The 19,152-nt window shown below is 46.7% G+C and overlaps 1 protein-coding gene across 7 annotated transcripts in view; it reads right to left on the reverse strand.

Annotated features, from left to right (window-relative positions):
- The window catches only part of EHMT1 (euchromatic histone lysine methyltransferase 1), a 147,814-nt gene extending 129,068 nt beyond the window's left edge, over positions 1-18,746 (reverse strand). For 3 of the 7 annotated variants that reach the window (XM_027104128.1, XM_027104129.1, XM_027104127.1), the window contains exon 1: positions 18,133-18,746. Coding sequence is in view for 4 of the 7 variants with exons in the window: in XM_027104123.1 (XP_026959924.1) it covers positions 17,350-17,373 (24 nt within the window). In the remaining 3 variants the exon portion in view is untranslated. Of the gene's footprint in view, positions 1-17,349 lie in introns of all 7 variants that reach the window. The other 4 variants (XM_027104126.1, XM_027104125.1, XM_027104130.1 and 1 more) reach the window with 2 other exon arrangements.
- Between the last annotated feature and the right edge of the window lie 406 nt (positions 18,747-19,152).

Raw genomic sequence — 19,152 nt, forward strand, 5'->3', positions numbered from 1 at the left:
GTACTTCCAAGGACACCATCAAAGAAAAATTAGAAAGTGAAAGACAACCACAGAATGGAAAAAAAAATTTTTTGCAAATCATATACCTAGTAAGAGACTTGTGTCCAGAATACATAAAATCTCTTACAACTCAATAATAAAAAGACAACCAAATTAAAAGTGGACAAAGGATCTGAATAGACATTCCTCCAAAGAAGATACATGAATGACTAATAAGCTCATAAGAAGATACTCAACAGCACTAATCATCATCAATGCAAAATAAAACCACAATGAGATACCACATCACACTCACTAGGATGGCTACTACCAAAAAGACAGACAATAAAAAGTGTGGGCAAGGATGAGGAAAAGCTGGAACTCTCACACACTGCTGGTGGGTGTATAATAGTCACCTGCAGAACAGTCTGACAATTACTCAATCAGTAGTTACCATATGACCCAGCAATCCCAACCCTAGGTATACAGCCAAGAGAAGTGAGCAGAGGTCCACCAGACAAAAACCTGCACTCAAATATTCACAGCAGCATTATTCATAATACCCAAAAAGCAGAATCAACCCAGAAGTCCATCTACCGAAAAAGAGAAACAAAATGTGCTATATCCACACAACGGAATGTTATTTGGCCATAAAAAGGAATATGCTGACACATCCTGCAACATGGATGCCCCTTGAAAACATGATGTTACATGAAAGAAGATGATCACAAAAGGCATTTACTGTATGATTCCATTTATATGAAACATCCAAAATAGGCAAATCCATAAAGACAGAAAGTAGATCAGTGATTGCCAAGGGCTGGGAGAGGGAAGAATAGGGAATGACTGCTTACAGGTATGGCGTTTCTTTTCAGGGTGATAGAGGTGTTCTGGAATTAGACAGTGGTGATGGCTGCAAAACTCAGGAAAAAATACTAAATAGTACACTTTAAAAATGTGAAGTTTACGATATATGAATTACATTTGAAGTTTAAAAAAAATCATATACTCCTAGACTGATACTGGCATTTGGCAATACTTATCAGTGTGAAGACATTTTCAGAGATACAGAAAACTGTGTCAAAGATCAGCATCGGGGCTTCCCTGGTGGCGCAGTGGTTGAGAGTCCGCCTGCCGATGCAGGGGACACGTGCTCGTGCCCCGGTCTGGGAGGATCCCACATGCCGCGGAGCGGCTGGGCCCGTGAGCCATGGCCACTGGGCCTGCACGTCTGGAGCCTGTGCTCCGCAACGGGAGAGGCCACAACAGTGAGAGGCCCGCGTACCGCCAAAAAAAAAAAAAAAAAAAAAGATCAGCATCAACAGATGAACATTTCCAATAGATTTTGATGACAGGGAACCAACTCTAAACCCAAATTTAAGTAAAATATCCTTCCAAAACTTCCATTCTTCTGATTAGTAGATCTGTATTACCAAGAAGGGGGAGAAAAGCAGTCAATTATTATTATATTTTTACTTTTGTCAATAAAAAATTATGAAATTATCCTTAATTTTGCTTCTTGGTGCACAAAGCCTAAAATATTTACTATCTGACCTTTGCCACCTCTGGAACAAACGACACCTGGAGCTGACCTGAGCACGTCTGTGCCTGTTTCAACGAATGGAACCACCATCCACTCTGTTGTTCAAGTGGAACCCAGCATCTGGCCCAGGCCTGGTCGCCAGGAACCATCCTCACCCCTCGTGCCTCATCTGCCACATCAAACTGGCCACCACAGGGAAGGAGCATCACCCATCTCCTCGAGGACTGCTTCCTCCACTGCTGTTGCTCTACAATCCATTCCTTACACAGCAGCCAGAAAGACCTTCCTAACATGCACACCTGACCACGCCACTCCCATCCCTAATGCTCTCCCACTGCCCTTAGGATAAGGACAAGAATCCCAAGCTTGGCTTCTAACCGCTGGACCAGCTACCTCAGCTGGCTCCTTGCCCCACGTTGCACTACACCCTAGGAGGATGATAAAAGAAACATCCACAAAGCACTTAAACAAGTGGTCTCAAAACATTAATACTCATAACTGTTCACACTTCATAAGGCTTATTCACACACACCATCTCGTCTGACTCTCAAAATCACCAAGCAGGGCAGGTTAACCTTCCCTGTCGGGGCTGGGGTTGCGGTCAGCAGGACTCTCCTCCCCACCAGCAGTGGCTCTATGCTCTGCACCCCATCACAGAAACTCAGGCTTCGTCCTGGTGACTCAACTTCTCTGCATTTTCCAGAATTAGGGTGGAGGGTTGATTCTTCGCACTGACATCTATGATGTACCCTCTGTGATTTCTTCGTGACCTTAGAACGCCCCTCCACAGCACTTTCCCATGTGTGCCCGGGCAGAAGTGGCTCTAACACTCGTCAGCCATGAGGTAAAGTCACCGAACATCTAGAGAGCATGACAATGCCTGCCACATACAGGCGATGCTGAAGTTATGTCACATACGGAAGACAGCGGTTTCCTAAGGCCCCCAGTAAGCCACACACCGTCACACGCAAGAATCAGCTGTGAGTGTCCATACACCTGCTCTCAGCAATGGCAGACAGACTGGCCACCTGTGTTCTCGCACCACTTCCTCCACGTTCTCCGCTGTTTCGGTCTCCTTCGCTGGCTTCCCCTGGGGCCCCGTAGCGTGATCTTGGGGGCCTGGGCTCCACAGCCCCCTTCAGCACCAGGTGCAGGCCCGGCCTCTCTTCTGGATTTTGTGGACCCACCTTCTCCTTGTTCGACGATCACCTCTGAAAGTCTACCATCTCAAGAAATGACAACTGCATTCTCGAGGGTGCTCACTTCTTTCACACCCCTCCCCTTTTGCTCTTCCTTCAAACACACACTGACAGTCTGACCTATTCTTAGCACCTCAGCTGTTCCCACCCTCGTCCAAGCTCCACCGCTCACCAGCATACTTCAATGCCTTCTGGCCGTGCCCCTCCGCCCCTCCACCCGAGTCCCTCCAGAGACTGCCCACCCACCTGAAGTACAAGGCCTCACTGGGCCCGCCCTCCTCGCTCCGTCTCTCTGTCCTCCATGTCTCCCCTCGGCCACGGTGCCCCAGCCTCCTCCAAAGAACAGGTGACTCGTCTCCAGCCTGAGCCTCACCTGTAAGGCTGACTGAAGGCCTGCGTGATGGTAAACAAATGAAGCAGGCACAGTGCTCTCAGTCTACCCGCCACAGGCAAGGGGAGCGCTCTGCAAGCGGAAGGGCCCTGCTGCCCTGAGAGTGCCAAGCTACCCATTCATCGTCTCCGTTGGAACTAACAGACGGCAGTGTTCTTGCAAAGTGGTAATAATCCTGGATATGGTACAAGAGCATAGAAGAAAGAGCAAACACAAAAGCAATATTCCAGGAAAGAATACATGTGACAACCCACAAGGGCAATTTGTTGATTCCCTCAACACGTTCTGAAACAGTTCACACATGTTCCAGAATATCAGGATCTAAAAGTTCTGATCCCCATCTTAAAACCATGCCTAAGGGCTTCCCTGGTGGCACCATGGTTGAGAGTCCGCCTGCCGATGCAGGGGATGCAGGTTCGTGCCCCGGTCCGGGAAGATCCCACATGCCGCGGAGCGGCTGGGCCCGTGAGCCGTGGCCGCTGAGCCTGCGCGTCCGAAGCCTGTGCTCCGCAACGGGAGAGGCCACAACAGTGAGAGGCCCGCGTACCGCAAAAAAAAAAAAAAAAATGCCTAAAAGTTCTGGGTCTTCCCTGGTGGTCCAGTGGTTAAGACTCCGTGCTCCCAATGCAGGGGGCCCGGGTTCGATCCCAAGGAACTAGATCCCGCATGCATTCATGCCGCAACTAAGACCCAACACAGCCAAATAAATAAATAAATATTAAAAAAAAAAAAGTTATACTTCCATTATAGCACCCAAAAGAGTTTGCACTCATTGACTAATTGCTCGTAAATTAAAACAAATCAAAACAAGGCAACCCTTAAAATCAACTGAAGCAGTCAAGGCCCACCAAGTGAAGTTTCTGTCCCTTTTGAACAGTCTTATCACAATACTGCCACAGAGCATTTTATTTTCACACACCAGACAGGTAATAGTCCATGGCTATCAATTCCATCCTAAGACACAAGGCCAGGTAGATGGACTGGGTCCCAATGCCCAGTCAGCCTACATCCATCCTCACTTCAGCTGACCAGCCCTTGAAGCGTTGGTGGTGAACAGAGTAGGCCCTGCCTTCCTCTGGGCAGTGGGAGAGAGCAGGTAACCTCTTCCCTCACTCCCGTGTCCCGCTAGGTCCCCAGCACCAGAGCACAGGGACTGCCTGGGTGGGCCCACCAGCATCCACCACACTCCGAGGGAAGGGGAGCCCCTCGCACCACTGACTGGAGGCAGCCTCAGTCCTGGCCCTCAAGGACCTCAGAGACCCTGGTTCTCTGCCCAGCAAACGTATGAATTCTTTCAGGTCCTGCCCAAACGGGACCTCCCAGCAAAGTCCTCGTTCACCCCAGCATCCAGCCCCTCTGGACAGCAGGATGATGCACAGGATCCCTGCTGCTGACCCTTCTGGAACACCCGCCGGGCTGCTCCACCCTGGGGTGCTGGTGCGCACAGGTAGTGCCCCAGAGATCTGAACCAGGAAGGGGAGGCCGCCCCAAATCTCAGTTCAACATGCTGAGTGTTGACTGACAAAACCCAAAGCAAGGACCGCACACCTGCAGGAGAGAAGTCTGAACCTGAGACCAGGGAGGAGTCGGTCTATACGGCGGCACAAACAGAACAGGAGGGCAGAGTGGCCACGAGGGTGGCATCATCCTCACAAAGGACTTTCCGACCAGGTCTCTGCACACACCCCGGGGGCACCGCCGTCCTACGTCCCCACACACGGAGAGTGAAGGCCGAGCACCCGAGGCAGTGCGACGGTGTCTCTACAGTCACAGCGGTGTCCATCGCCAGGCTGGGGTCCTTGAGAGCGAGACCCGGGCCATCTTCCTACAGCAGGCGCTCAGCAGAAGCTTCTCTGTTCCAGAAGGGAGGAGGGAGAGGGGACAGAGGCAGGAAGGAGCCTGGAGCCCACCCATTTCCTTCACACATACAAATTTTATAGAGCAAAATTATATGACCTGAAACAACAGAAACTAGAAACATAAAGGGTAAGGATGAAGGATAAACCTGTATCCTGAACACAAGAAGTACCAGGCACTGCTTTGCACAATGATCAAATAGTTCACAGCAGACAGGCCAAAACACGGAGACAGAAACTCGACGAGAGAAAAGACAAAGAAGGAGTAGGGGTTACACGCTTCCCGCAGAGCTGCCTCAAATGTCCCAGGACCACGCTATGCAAGGGAAACCCAGCGAAGCCCAGCACCTGCGGGCGACCTGCCTGTCCCACACGCTGGGTGGCACGCATGCACACACAGGATGGACTGTGCCTCCCCGTTTCGTCCCGGTTTGCAGCTAAGACAGTTTATGGGTAGGAAACCTGAATTTACATGCTTCTCTGACCTTCAGAGGTTTTACTGTTTTGCTATCCTTTGGTCTGAACTTCACACTGCCTGGCTAAAAGCACAGGCAGAACACCACATCGCCTCCTTTTCCTCCTCTGTGAAATGGAGAAAGTGGGACGGTAACCCTATCTGATAGGGTGGTTGTTGGGATTAAGTGAAAAACCCCACGTAAGTCACTTAGTACTTACCTCGTAATACACACTAGAAAAAAATCACTAGACATTATCATGATTATTGACCTGCTGGGTCCCAGCAAGAGCCTTTTTAAAAAGGTAAAAGTGCATCCACGTGAATAAATGGACCCTTGCAGGGGCCAATGGCAGGGTCCACCCGACCAGACAGGACTCATTTCCAGAAAACAGCAACTCCATTCACTGACGGCACTTGAGACGGGCTCCCAAGCTGCCCCCCGTTCAGTGTGTCCCCCGAGCAAAAGTCCACTACTGAAAATTCCCACACCCCAGCCCCACACTTTAAACTGTCTCACAACAAAGCACCCCGGCTGCAAGAGCAGGGGTTCCGCCAGTGCTGCACACTCTGCCTCCTCACCCCAGCCCTACCTGCCCCGCCAGCCCCCCTCCTGGAGGCACCCCAATGCCTGGTGTGCTTCTCCCATGGCTCTCTCTCTGCCAGTGCATCCTTCAACCCGAACACTGTGCCATGCACATCGCAGGATACCAAACAACATGTGTGAAAGAAAAGACTGGAGGAGGAGGAGGAGGGCACGATCATCTAAATACCTGCTCTGAGCCAGGCACCTGGCGTGTGTTGTCACCACAAGCCCACGCGACAGCGAGAGGACTACAGGGAGCTGCAAGATGTGCCAAAGGTCAAGGTGAGGCTGGCAGGTGAATGCTGACTGTCTGGCAAACAGTCCACAGTCTCAACACGACACCTGGTCTCACGTCTACAGCAAACAACCATGACGACGTCCAGGTGTGGGCTGTGAGACACACCATCCACCTTCCCCTTCCCCACTGTATCCCATTACATGTGCAGGGAAAACAGCCTGCACAGGGGGACTGAACACACAGCTTCAACCCTAAAGAAAACGCCACCTGACTTCAACTATTTAGTGACCTTCTACCTGTTATCAAGGCTGACAGCAGGGACTTCCCTGGTGGTCCAGTGGGTAAGACTCCTCCTACTAATGCAGGGAGCACAGGTTCGATCCCTGCTTCAGGAACTAGATCCTGCATGCCACAACTATGAGTCCGCATGCCGCAACTAGGGAGTCCATATGCTGCAACTAAGGTGCAACGCAGCCTAAATAGATAAATAAGAACATTCCTTGTTTAAAGAAAAATGCTGACAACAGAAGATAGTAAGGATTTACTACAGAAAAAGTCTATTCTAGAGCCTCACATCTGTGGCTTTTTCTCATTTATGGCAAAAGCAACACTGAAGTACAGTGGATAAAGGATGGTCTTTTTAATAGATGATGCTGGTTCAAGCGCACATCCATATGAAAGAAGATGAATCCTGACCCCTACACCTCATGTTTTACACACAAAAACCGATCCCAGAAATGGCAAACTATACCCAAAGGAAACAGAAGAAATAATAAAGATTAGAGTGGAAATTTAAAACTAGAGAATAGAAAAACAGAGACTGGGAATTCCCTGGCGGTCCAGTGGTTAGGACTCTGCGCTTCCACTACATGGGGCACAGGTTCAGTCCCTGGTCGGGGAACTAAGATCCCGTATGCTGTGCAGCACGGCAGCTCCCCACCACAACCTAAAAAAAGAAAGAATAAAGACAAACAGAAACTGTCAACAAAACCAAAAGTTGATTCTTTGAAGAGATAACAAAATTGACAAAACTCTAGCTAAACTGACTACCGAAAAAAAAAAAAAAGACATTGAAAGAAGGTAAAGCAGACCTAAACAGATGAAAACACACCCTCTGTTCAAGGACTGTTGGACTAAGTATAATTATGAGGATATTGCTCCCCAAAGCGAATCACAAAATCAAGGCAATCCCTATCAAAACCCTCAAAGGCTTTCTGCAGCTATGGACAAGCTAATCCTAAAATTCACATGGAACTGCAAGGGACCCAGAAGAGCAAGAACAAAGCTGGTAAACCCACTTCCCAAGCTACAGTATTCAAGATCGCATGCGACGGACACAAGGACAGACATATAAACCAATGTACTAGAACTGAGAGTCCAGAAACGAGTCCTGACATTTATGGTCAATTGATTTACAACACAGGTGTCCAGACAAGCCAGTGGGGGGAAAGAACAGCCTTTCAACCAGTGGTTCTAGGACAACTAGATCTCCACTTGCAAAGAATAAAGTTGGACCCCCTACCTCAGACCATACACAAATTTAAGTCAAAATGGATCACAGTCCAAAATATAAGAGTTAAAACTATAAAACTCAGGGCTTCCCTGGTGGTGCAGTGGTTGAAAGTCCACCTGCCGATGCAGGGGACGCGGGTTCTGTGCCCCAGTCCGGGAAGATCCCACATGCCGCGGAGCGGCTGGGCCCGTGAGCCATGGCCGCTGAGCCTGCGCGTCCAGAGCCTGTGCTCCGCAATGGGAGAGGCCACAGCAGTGAGAGGTCCGCGTACCCCAAAAAAAAAAAAAAAAAAAAACTATAAAACTCAGAGGAAAACACAGCGGTAACTTCATAACAATGGATTTGGCAAGGGAGTGTTAGATATGACACCAAAAACACAAAGAAGAAAACAGATAAACTGTACTTCATCAAAATTAAAAACATTTGGCGCTTCAAAGAACAATATCAAGAAAGTGAAAGGACAACCTACAGAATGGGAAAAAATATTTCCTAATCGTATATCGATAAAGGATTTGTATCTACAATCTTCAATATACAAAAAATGTTTACAACTTACCACGGAAACAATCCAACTGAAATGGGCAAAGGATTTCTACAGACATTTCTGTAAAGAAGATACACAAATGGCCAATAAGCACATAAAAAATGCTCAACATCGTTAGTCATTAGGGGAAACCCATGTCAAAAGCACAATGAGATACCACACCACATCCAACAGAATGGCCATAACCTAAAAGACAGTTAATAACAAGTGTTGGCAAGAATGTGGAGAAACTGGAATCCTCATACACTGCTGACAGGAATGTAAAATGCTAAAGCTGCTAAGGAAAACAGCTTGGCAGTTCTTTACCACAGAGTTAACACATGCCCAGCAAAGCTACTCCTAGGTACACACCCAAGAGAAATGAAAACGTATGTCTATACAAACACTGTTCATGAATGTTCATAGCAGTATTAGTCATCATAGCCAAAAAAAGGAAGCAACTGATAAATGTATAAATAAAACACAGTACATTCATACAAGGGAATATCATTCACCCACATAAAGGAATAAAATACCCCCCCCCAGCAGGGAAAGAAAAAAAACAAGTTTACGTAGGCACACCCCAAAAGTGTCTAAACAAAATAATCAAAAAGCATACTGGTGGGCTTCCCTGGTGGCGCGGTGGTTGAGAGTCCGCCTGCCGATGCAGGGGACACGGGTTCGTGCCCTGGTCCGGGAGGATCCCACGTGCCGCGGAGCGGCTGGGCCCGTGAGCCATGACCGCTGAGCCTGCGCGTCCGGAGCCTGTGCTCCGCAACGGGAGAGGCCACAACAGTGAGAAGCCTGCGTACCGCCAAAAAAAAAAAAAAAAAAAAAAAAAAGCATACTGGTGCTTAACATCAACAGTCATCAGGAAAATGCAAATTAAACCACAATAAGACACACCTACCAGAAGGGCTAAAAAGAAAAAGACAAACGATATCAAGTGTTAGCAAGGATTTAGAGCAACTGGCGCTTCCTTACACTTGTACTTTAGTACAACCACCTTGGATACGTATGCACATTCCATGACTCAACACCCCCACTCCTAGGCACATACCCACAGAAACATGCACCCATGTTCACCAAAAGACACATATAAGAATGTTCACATCACCTTATCTGAATACCCCAAAACTTGAAACAACTCAAACGTCCATGCATAGTACAATGAATAATGAAACTGTGCTATATCCAGACAATGGAATATTATACAGTAATGAGAATGAACAAACTACCACAGTACACAGCAACGCAGATGAATCCTAGAGACAAAATGTTGATCAAAAGAAGGCAAACGTAGTACACACTGCATGATGTCCTTTATACAAAGTTCAGAATCAGGCAAAATGAATCAAGGTAACAGAAGTCAGGATAGCAGTGACCTTTGGGCAAGTACACGGCAGACTGCAAGGGGCCCAGGGGGGGCTTCTGTGGTTCTGGTAATGTTCCCTGTTTGATCTAGGGTCTAGAGACATATATGAAACTAGACACATAATGTGTGCATGTTTCTGTATGTATGTCATATATTAATACAATTTCCAAAAAAAGTCTTCATGCTTTGGTTACATGTCTTATTGCTATTGAATCTGGTAAAGATATGGTGACAGATACTACAGAACCATAATGACAGATTCGAGCAGACCATTTCTACAAGAGAAGGAAACAGAAGGGCAGACTGAGCCAGAGGTGGGGGAACTCCTGACCATTCACTGGCCCATATGACAACTGGCATTTTGTTTCACCCTAGTGTTCAAGGAGTTCACAGAACACAGGCAAACAGCAAGGACGAGGAAGTAACCAAGACTCTCTAAGCCTAAATGCCAGCCTTGGAATCTGATGGAGAGGAAAGGACCTAGACTCCAAGGAGAGAAATCATCTTAACAACCAGCTTAGCAAACAATTTTCAAACTACACGGGACAGAGAGCTCTCTGGCCTTTCTTAGGCTAGCATTTATTAGGAGGCTACTGGGTGTCAGTCCCTCTATCAATAGTATCAAGAATCTATACCTCCTGCCCATATGAGTTGTACTTCATGTCACTAAACAGTTTTTCTTTGTATAAGTATTCCAGCTAACGAATAAAGACTTCCATTTTGCAACCCCTAATGAGTTAACGATTGTGAGCAATGAATATCGATGACTGTTAATATCACAAAGCAAGATTTACTGTGCCTGATAAAAAACTTAATACCAGTTACGACATATTCTTACTAAAATTTTTTAAAAGACAAATCTATTATACATCTGATGGAGCCCCCAGCCCAGAGCTGTCTAACGGAAAGATAATGTGAGCCACGTATGTAATTTTTAATTTTCTAGCAACCACATTTAAAACAGGAATTAGACAGACTTTCCTGGTGGTCCAGTGGTTAAGACTCCACCTTCTAATGCAGGGGGCACGCGTGTGATCCCTACTTGGGAAATTATGATCCCACATGCCATGCCGCGTTGCCAAAAAAAAAGAAAAATTAGAAACACAAATTACTTTTAATAAATGTTATTTAACCTAATACATCCAAAATATATATTTCAACATGCAAACAATATTTTTTAAAGTATTAACATGATATTCCATTCTCTCTTTCACACTAAGTCTTGCAAATTCTGCATGTATTCTGCACTTACAGCACATCTCAATTCACACTAACCACATCTGGACTGCTGAAGAGCCATATGTAGCGAGTGGACATCCCACTGGAAAGCAGCAGCTCTAGATCTTAAATATCAATGGCAGGAAGTAGAGGACAAAGGAACATGTTAAACAACATGGTAAGAATGTCATCAGCGAAATGAAGGTTATGGGAAACTTTGGGACACATAAACCATTATCTTCAAAACTTAATTACGGGCTGGGCTTCCCTGGTGGCGCAGTGGTTGAGAGTCCGCCTGCCGATGCAGGGGACACGGGTTTATGCCCCGGTCCGGGAAGATCCCACATGCCGCGGAGCGGCTGGGCCCGTGAGCCATGGCCGCTGAGCCTGCTTGTCCGGAGCCTGTGCTCCGCAACGGGAGAGGCCACAACAGTGAGAGACCCACGTACCGCAAAAAAAAAAACTTAATTACGGGGACTTCCCTAGTGGCACAGTGGTTAAAAATCCACCTGCCAATGCAGGGGACACAGGTTCGAGCCCTGGCCCGAGAAAATCCCACGTGCCGCGGAGCAACCAAGCCCTCGCACAACTACTGAGCCTGCGCTCTAGAGCCTGCGAGCCACAACTACTGAAGTCGGCGCACCTAGAGCCCGTGCTCTGCAACAAGAGAAGCCACAGCAATGAGAAGCCCGTGCACTGCAACGAAGAGTAGCGCCCGCTCGCTGCAACTACAGAAAGCCTGCGGGCAGCAACGAAGATCAAACACAGCCAAAAAAATTAATTAATTAATTTTAAAAACTTAATTGCAGGACTTCCCTGGTGGTCCAGTGCATAAGACTCACCACTCCCAATGCAGGGGGCCCAGGTTCGATCCCTGGTCAGGGAACTAGATCCTGCATGCCTCAACTAAAAAGTCCACATGCCACAACGAAGATCCCTCATGCCACAATTAAGACCTGGTGCAGCCGAATAAATAAATATTTTTTTTAAAAAAAACTTAATTGCAAGAGAAAAATAAAGACGTGGAAATCAATATACTGAGAATTAAGAGATACCTATGAAGGGCAATGAATAGACCATATTTTGAAATGAAATGAAAAATCTGAACAGTGACTGAATATTTATTGACTGAAATATCCATATTAACTGAAATACAGATGAAATATATCTAAGAACTGCTTCAAAATATTTGAGGATGGATTGGGGAGTGGCCATGAGGAGACAAACTGTTGACATCGGGGGACAGGAACATGGGGCTCATTCTACCACCACATGTACTTCTGAGTAGTTACGAAAAAGTTCCGCAGTAAAAATTCTGAAATATCTACATATGCATTTGTCTGTATACGCTCAATAATTATAATACCGGTAGCCTGCCAAAAGAAGAATTGAGTGGTTAGAGGACAAAGAGGCAGATGTTTCCCTTTATAATTTTATACTTTTTGAATTCTGAACCATGTAACTAACTCATCTACTCAAGATAAATTTAAACACATATGCCTTGACTCAATCCACCACAGGGCCCAAGCCTACTCAGTGGTCTCCCTGCTTCCATCATCTTTTTAAAATGTGAATCCCTAAAATAATCCCTTGCTGACTGTCTATACTGCTCGGGAGACCATCAACTTGTTACCACAGCGACAAGGCCCTCAATGACCCAACCCCACCTGTCCAGCTTCAGCTCGTGTCCCTTCTGACCCATAATTCCACCGTGTACCAAAGGCTTCAGTGTCACAACCCATAACCGAGGAAGCTGGGGCATCTATAAAACAAACAGCACGTGGCTACCGAAAATGTTAAAAGACACAGAAGCACGTGAGATGATCCGTGAAAGAAGAGCGCAGACAGCACGCACTCACTGATTGCAGCCGATTTTAAGTGCGAACGTGCACACCCAGATCAGACACAAACAGGTGACAAATATTTGGCATTCTTAGCTTTCTAGGTTTCAATTTTCTGAATTTTCTAAAATGCCTGATTTCTTTTTGAAAGGTACAACTGTACCCTGCACTTCCATTTCACGTCTTATCTCCTTTAGGACCTGGACTAACTTATTTTCCTCAAGCGGCCTTTCCCAACACAAGTCTGCCTGCAGCAATTAGCGCAACAGCACGGGCCTTTTCTTGTTTACTTTGAACTGATTCCATCTCAGTTCCCGCTTGGTAATATTTGCTCTATCACACTCTTTAAATTTTGTGAAATCAGAGACCAATCTCATAAACTTGCATATCCTCTTACACAGTATCTAGAATAGCACCTCATAAAGAGAAGGGGCTCAACAGCGCTTATAGACCGCTTGGAAAGAGCATTTTAAATATACCCTGATCAGAACTTACAAACCTATTAAAAGTGGGATGCAGAAAGCAGTCCAAAAACTTTTCCAAAGTAAAATATCAACTGACAGTGACGTTACGGGGAAAGTGACTTCTGACTTCTTATCTGGGAAGACACCACTTCAAAGGAAATGCCACCTTTGAAGAGTTAAAGGAACCACTTCAGGGACTTCCCTGGTGGTCCACTGGTTAAGACTCCACGCTCCTGATGCAGGGGGCCCGGGTTCAATCCCTACTCGGGGAACTAGATCCCGTATGCCGCAACTAAAAGAGCCCACATGCTGCAACGAAGATCCCACGTGCTACAACTGAGACCCGGCGCGGCCAAATAAATAAATAAATACTTTTTTTAAAAAAAAGAACCACTTCATCTTTTGTGTTTTAAAATCCAAAACCACTGAAGACGTTTTTGTTTTGTTTTAATAAATGAAAATACTAGAAGTTAAATAAAAGTGGGACAGTAAGTGGGAGAACTTCTCAACTCTGGAACTCACGCCCTTTGTACCACCCTGCGGTAGGCCAAAATAACTGGTCTCCAATCACCATTCCCTGTGTGATTTGCTGAGCAAGCAATGTAAACTGAAACCAAACTGCCCACCTACCGTAAGATAACGGCATCCGTCAAACATGCTAAGTCCCATGAAATAGCAAATAACATAAAGTTCCTAAAGGGAAGAGCCCAAAATATGGTTCCCATAAGCTAAATTATCTTCAAAGACAAACTCAGTAAAATGTGGTCAAACATACAAAACCGTTTTGTGATATGGCAGTACGCGGGGGCTCTAGTCCCCATTGCGGCACGGACCACGTGTGGGATCTCCAACAACTAAGCTACCCACAGATGTCCTTTTGGGCATCAGGGCTGAGGTACGTTTACTGCCCTTGCTAACCTCTGTTATGACTCCAGAACCTTCCCTGGTTATGATCCAGAACCACATACTACATAGTAAGATCTGAGATGGGCAGCCCTTTCCACAGGATAGCTGTGCTTTTAGTGTGGGTGAAAATCTGCTTCTCAAGATTTATAGGAAATGCTTCTGATTTCTGGATGCAGAAAAGACTTTCCACTCCCCTCTCTTATCAAAAGATCAACAAAAGACAAGAACAGGAAAGAGAAACAGGCACTCCACCTAGGAAACATTTCAAACCCCTACACAAAACATGAATAGGAAGACGGAGGCTGGAGGAAACCTCGATCACTCCACAGAGCAGAGGAAGGGGAAACCTAACAAGGTAGTCACTGCTGAGGACCAGGCTGACTGGCCCCACAGAACCATGGAAAGTCTCTAAAGCCAGAGGTGATGCCTGAAGCTGAAAAGGGATGTGGTGTAAAACTCCAAGTAAGGAATGTTGGACCCTCAGGTCCCCGGGCCCCTCCTGCACACTCAGACAAGCACTATTCTATAGCCACAAGCCACCAGAATATACCACACCTGGGGAGAGCAGCACAAAGAAAGACGGGAGTAGGCACCTCACTGAAAGCAAGGGAATTAGGCAAAGGCTACCCAGTGAACCCTGGGAAGACCCTCTCCTTCCCCCTGCCCTTTAACCTAGCTCCAACATCCATCCCACAAGGCAGAGACTGAAGGCTCCCTTTCCAAGGAAACCGAACCAGAGGACAGTAACATTTGGAGGGGAGCCACTAAAAAAAAAAAAAAAAAAAAACATTAGTCATGACCCTCCAGTGAAAGCAACAACAAGTCCCCCAATACACTCAGCTTCCCATTTTTAGTACTTTATTCATAAAGATGAATAAACAGCCAAGGATCACCAGACATTGGAAGAAGGGTTTCCAGCACGAATGAAAGAGACCAAAAGATACAACAGAAAAGAGGAATGCATAGGGAACAGAAAAAGTGAGGGAAACAAAATTTAATTTTATTTTTTTAATTTTTAAAAAATTTAACTGTAATTTTAAAATTTTAACTGAAATTAAGAGATAAGCAAAGATACTGTATACATAAAACAAGAAAAGGAGGCATTAAAAAAGGAACAACAACAAAAAAAAAAGAACAAAGAGGGCTTCCCTGGTGGCGCAGTGGTTGAGAGTCCGCCTGCCGTTGCAGGAGACGCGGGTTCGTGCCCCGGTCCGGGAAGATCCCACATGCCGCGGAGCGGCTGGGCCCGTGAGACATGGCCGCTGAGCCTGCGCGTCCGGAGCCTGTGCTCCGCGAGAGGAGAGGCCACAACAGTGAGAGTACCGCAGGAAAAAAAAAAAAAAAAGGAACAAAGAACAGTAAAGAACATGAAAATATGAAAGAAGTTAAAAATTCAGTAACAAATTGGAAAATTGTCAAACACACTCCCAAAAAGTAGAACAAAAAGATCAAGCCATGACGAGGAGGAAAGATTTTTAAAAATTAGAATATTCAGTACAGGAAGTCCAACATTCAAATAAAGGAATTGGGGGGCTTCCCTGGTGGCTCAGTGGTTAAGAATCCGCCTGCCAATGCAGGGGACACGGGTTCAAGTCCTGTTCCAGGAAGATCCCACATGCCACAGAGCAACTAAGTCCGTGCACCACAACTACTGAGCCTGCACTCTACAGCCCGCAAGCCACAACTACTGAAGCCCGTGCGCCTAGAGCCTGTGCTCTGCAACAAGAGAAGCCACCCCAATGAGAAGCCCACGCACCGCAATGAAGAGTAGCCCCCGCTCACCTCAATTAGAGAAAGCCCGCGCACAGCAATGAAGACCCAACACAGCCAAAAAATAAATAAATAAAATAAGTTTATTCAAAACAAAAAACAAATGAAGGAATTGGAAAAAGAGAACACAAAGAAAATAACAAAGAACAAACTATCTCAAATACATAATACAAAACCTCCCTATAAATAAAATGACATCAATCCCCAGATTTCAGGGCTACTTAGTACCCTGTATGATAAATGAAAAAAGGCTACAGCTAAGGCCTATCATGAAAATTAGGAAAATCAAGGATGCAAAGATCCTAAAAGTTTGATGTGGGAATAATGCTTACGAAGGATTAAGAATCCAACTGGGGAATTCCCTGGCGGTCCAGTGGTTAGGACTCCGCACTCTCACTGCCGAGGGCCCGGGTTCAATTCCTGATTGGGGAACTAAAATCCCACAAGCCACGCGGTGTGGCCCAAAAAAAAAAAAAAAAAAAAATCAAACTGGACTTCAACAGCAACAACAAATACTAGAAGATACTGGATCAATAACTTCCAAATTACTTGCAACCTGGAATGCCAAGCCCAGCCAAACTCATGCTTTAAGTGCGGTGGCAAAATAAAAACATTTTCAGACATGCAAGTTCTAGAAGTCTGCCTCCCAACAAACTACTGGGAAGCTACTGGAGACGGAGTTCCACCACCATGAGTGAATGAACACACAGAGGGGAACGTTAGAGGCAGAGAAGGGGCCAGAATCTCCAGGATGGGAACGTGCACAGGCCCAGAAAACAAGCATCCCGCCTGGGCTGGGGTGCCTGAGGAGCACTGTGGAACCGGCTGGTGAGCTGACAGGGCTGAGTGGTAAAAACTTAAATTGAGAAACATTTTACAGAATGAAAGGTGCGGGAACATTATTCCGAGGTTCAAGGGGAATCAGGCCAATGAAAAATAAAGCAATTACTAACTCAAGGGAAGTAAAAAAGTCTGCCCAAGAAAAGAAATCCAATTGTGGTTTACCATCCAGCTCAGCACGGCACAAAAATGACCTGAACAGACTGACAAAGATTCTGATATAGATTTAACCACAACTGTGAGTTACCTAAATGAGAGACAGAGTATGAGAGAACTGAAATCGTCATCTACCATTAGTGGAAGCCAACAGATAACGCCTCAAATTGGTGAATGAAAGCATGACAACACAAGCGTGTTATTTAAAACGTGAGGCAAAGGCTAAGAGTGGATGCTCCCTCTCTTGAAAAGCAGGAGAGGGTGGCAGCCTCTTTACTGCCTTTTACCACTATTTGACTTTCTAAACTCTGTGCATGTGCATGCATTATTTTAAGAAACACAAAACAAGGTTAAAGAAAGAGACACGTAGTAGCCACCCTGCTAGAAAAGCACAGAATTTGCCTGGGAAGGCCCTCCTGCTGAAAGGTAACGTCTTGCTGGGTCAAAAGCCTTAGGTGACCCTGAACATACATTAAACTCCAGGAGCCCCCACTTACTAATCCACAAAACAGGGGATGCATTTCATCACCTCAGCAGTTCTTTTCAGTGTGAAAAAGTGGTGACCTCTTTCTAGGTCAAGGAAAAGAAGAAAAAGTAAATATACAGTCAGATAAATTTCAAGTGTCCACTTTCTGGTTTAATCATCTGGCAACTGGGAAACCCTGACCCAGGAACCATTTCGCCGATTTAGTGGCAACAGATGACCTCATGCCTACCCACTGTCCAGGAGGCCCCTCACCTAACGTGCACCTCCATAATAAACACTTAGGATCACGAATCTAAGCCCAGAGTTTTCATTAGCTTAAAGTGACAGCCACAGACACAGCTCAACAGTCTCTGGAGGCAGACCACCTGCATCCATCTTCTCCACCACAAGCTCCGTAACCTGGGGCCACACTGTGCCTGTTTTCCTCCAGTGCAAATGGGGATATAACAGTACCCACCTCAAGAGATCGCTGTCAGGCTTTAATGAGTGAATTCACGCAGCTAAGGCAGGGCTGGACACAGGTAAGAGCTTAGTAAACAGAAGCTGTCATTGCTGTTGTCTCAGTCAAGCCCTCTATTCAAGGCTGCCCGTGGAATCAGAGACATCTGGGACGATTTGTTCATCAATTATTCATTAAAAGCCTACTATGTGCCAGACACCAAACAACTGCTAATCCTGTAACTGGCTAGGCCAAGTCATTCAATCGCTTCCAAGCCTTGTTTCCCGCATCTGCTAAATAGAAAATAACAGTACCTGCTGCACAGAACAGAGAAAGCTAAAGGAGAGGACTTACCTAAAGGGCTTGCAGTGCCCGGGACCCGGAAGTTGCTCAATAAACGATATCATAATCACTACACATCTTCTCTCCTACAAGTGACTTGGGGTTATCTAATTCACCTTTTCTGTTTTTCTGAACCTAATACACTCCTTGAGTGTTGAAGGTGCTAATAAACAGTCCTTGCGTTGAATTCAGGAACTTCCCTGCACCTTCCCAGTTTACTTACATCCACACCCCCCAAAACTGCAAGAGAAAATTAAAGAAATGTTAAAAGATTGTGCATTACCTGGATAAAAATATACTACGTCTACACACCAGGTTATTGCAAAAGGGCCTTATCACACACCTTAGCTTTCTGATCTTCAGAAGTCCCCGCAGTTACTACACATGGAGCAATTTCACAGAGAAACTGCTAGATAATCACTTTTTTCCAAACTGGTCCCTCGTGTCAGCCCGGAGAGCGCACTGTTTCTGCACTTCCCCGGGCACACCGCCTCCCGCCTGCTTTTCCCTTCTGCGGGAAGCTAGTGGCCCATCTCGCAAGAGTTTGCTTTCTCTGCTGCTACAAGCAAGGGAAAAACTATCCTTGAGGACGAGCAAAGGGGAGGCCAGGAACATTAACAAAACCATGGGAACTTTTTACATGCAAAGCCCGCGTGAGCGGTTTGCCTGGAAATCAACCGAAGTCGTGCATTCCTGCTCCTGACAGCCACCGGGGCCGGCAGCATTGTCCGGGGAGAAGCGCGCCGGCCCGGCCAACTTTTCCTTCAAGACCGAGCCATCCTCTTCGGAACAAAGTGAAAGGTCAGCGGGCGCAAGAGCGGCGCCGGGAGCGCACAGCCTCGCCTCGCTCGCGCCGCCAACTTGGCCGGCTCGCCCCACTTTCCCTTTTGTCCTCCGCCCCTTCCGCGGGGCTCCCGGCCGCGGCCTGGGGGCGGGGGGCGGGGGGCGCCGGCGGGGCGGGCGTGCGGGCGGGGCGGGCGGCGGCTCTCCTCGCCCGCGCCCCCGCCTCGCCCGCGCCTCGCCGGCGCCCTC

This window comes from Aethalodelphis obliquidens, unplaced genomic scaffold, assembly GCF_003676395.1.
Source record: "Aethalodelphis obliquidens isolate GAN/ISIS:26980383/991018 unplaced genomic scaffold, ASM367639v1 scaffold7, whole genome shotgun sequence".
Lineage (NCBI taxonomy): Eukaryota > Metazoa > Chordata > Mammalia > Artiodactyla > Delphinidae > Aethalodelphis > Aethalodelphis obliquidens.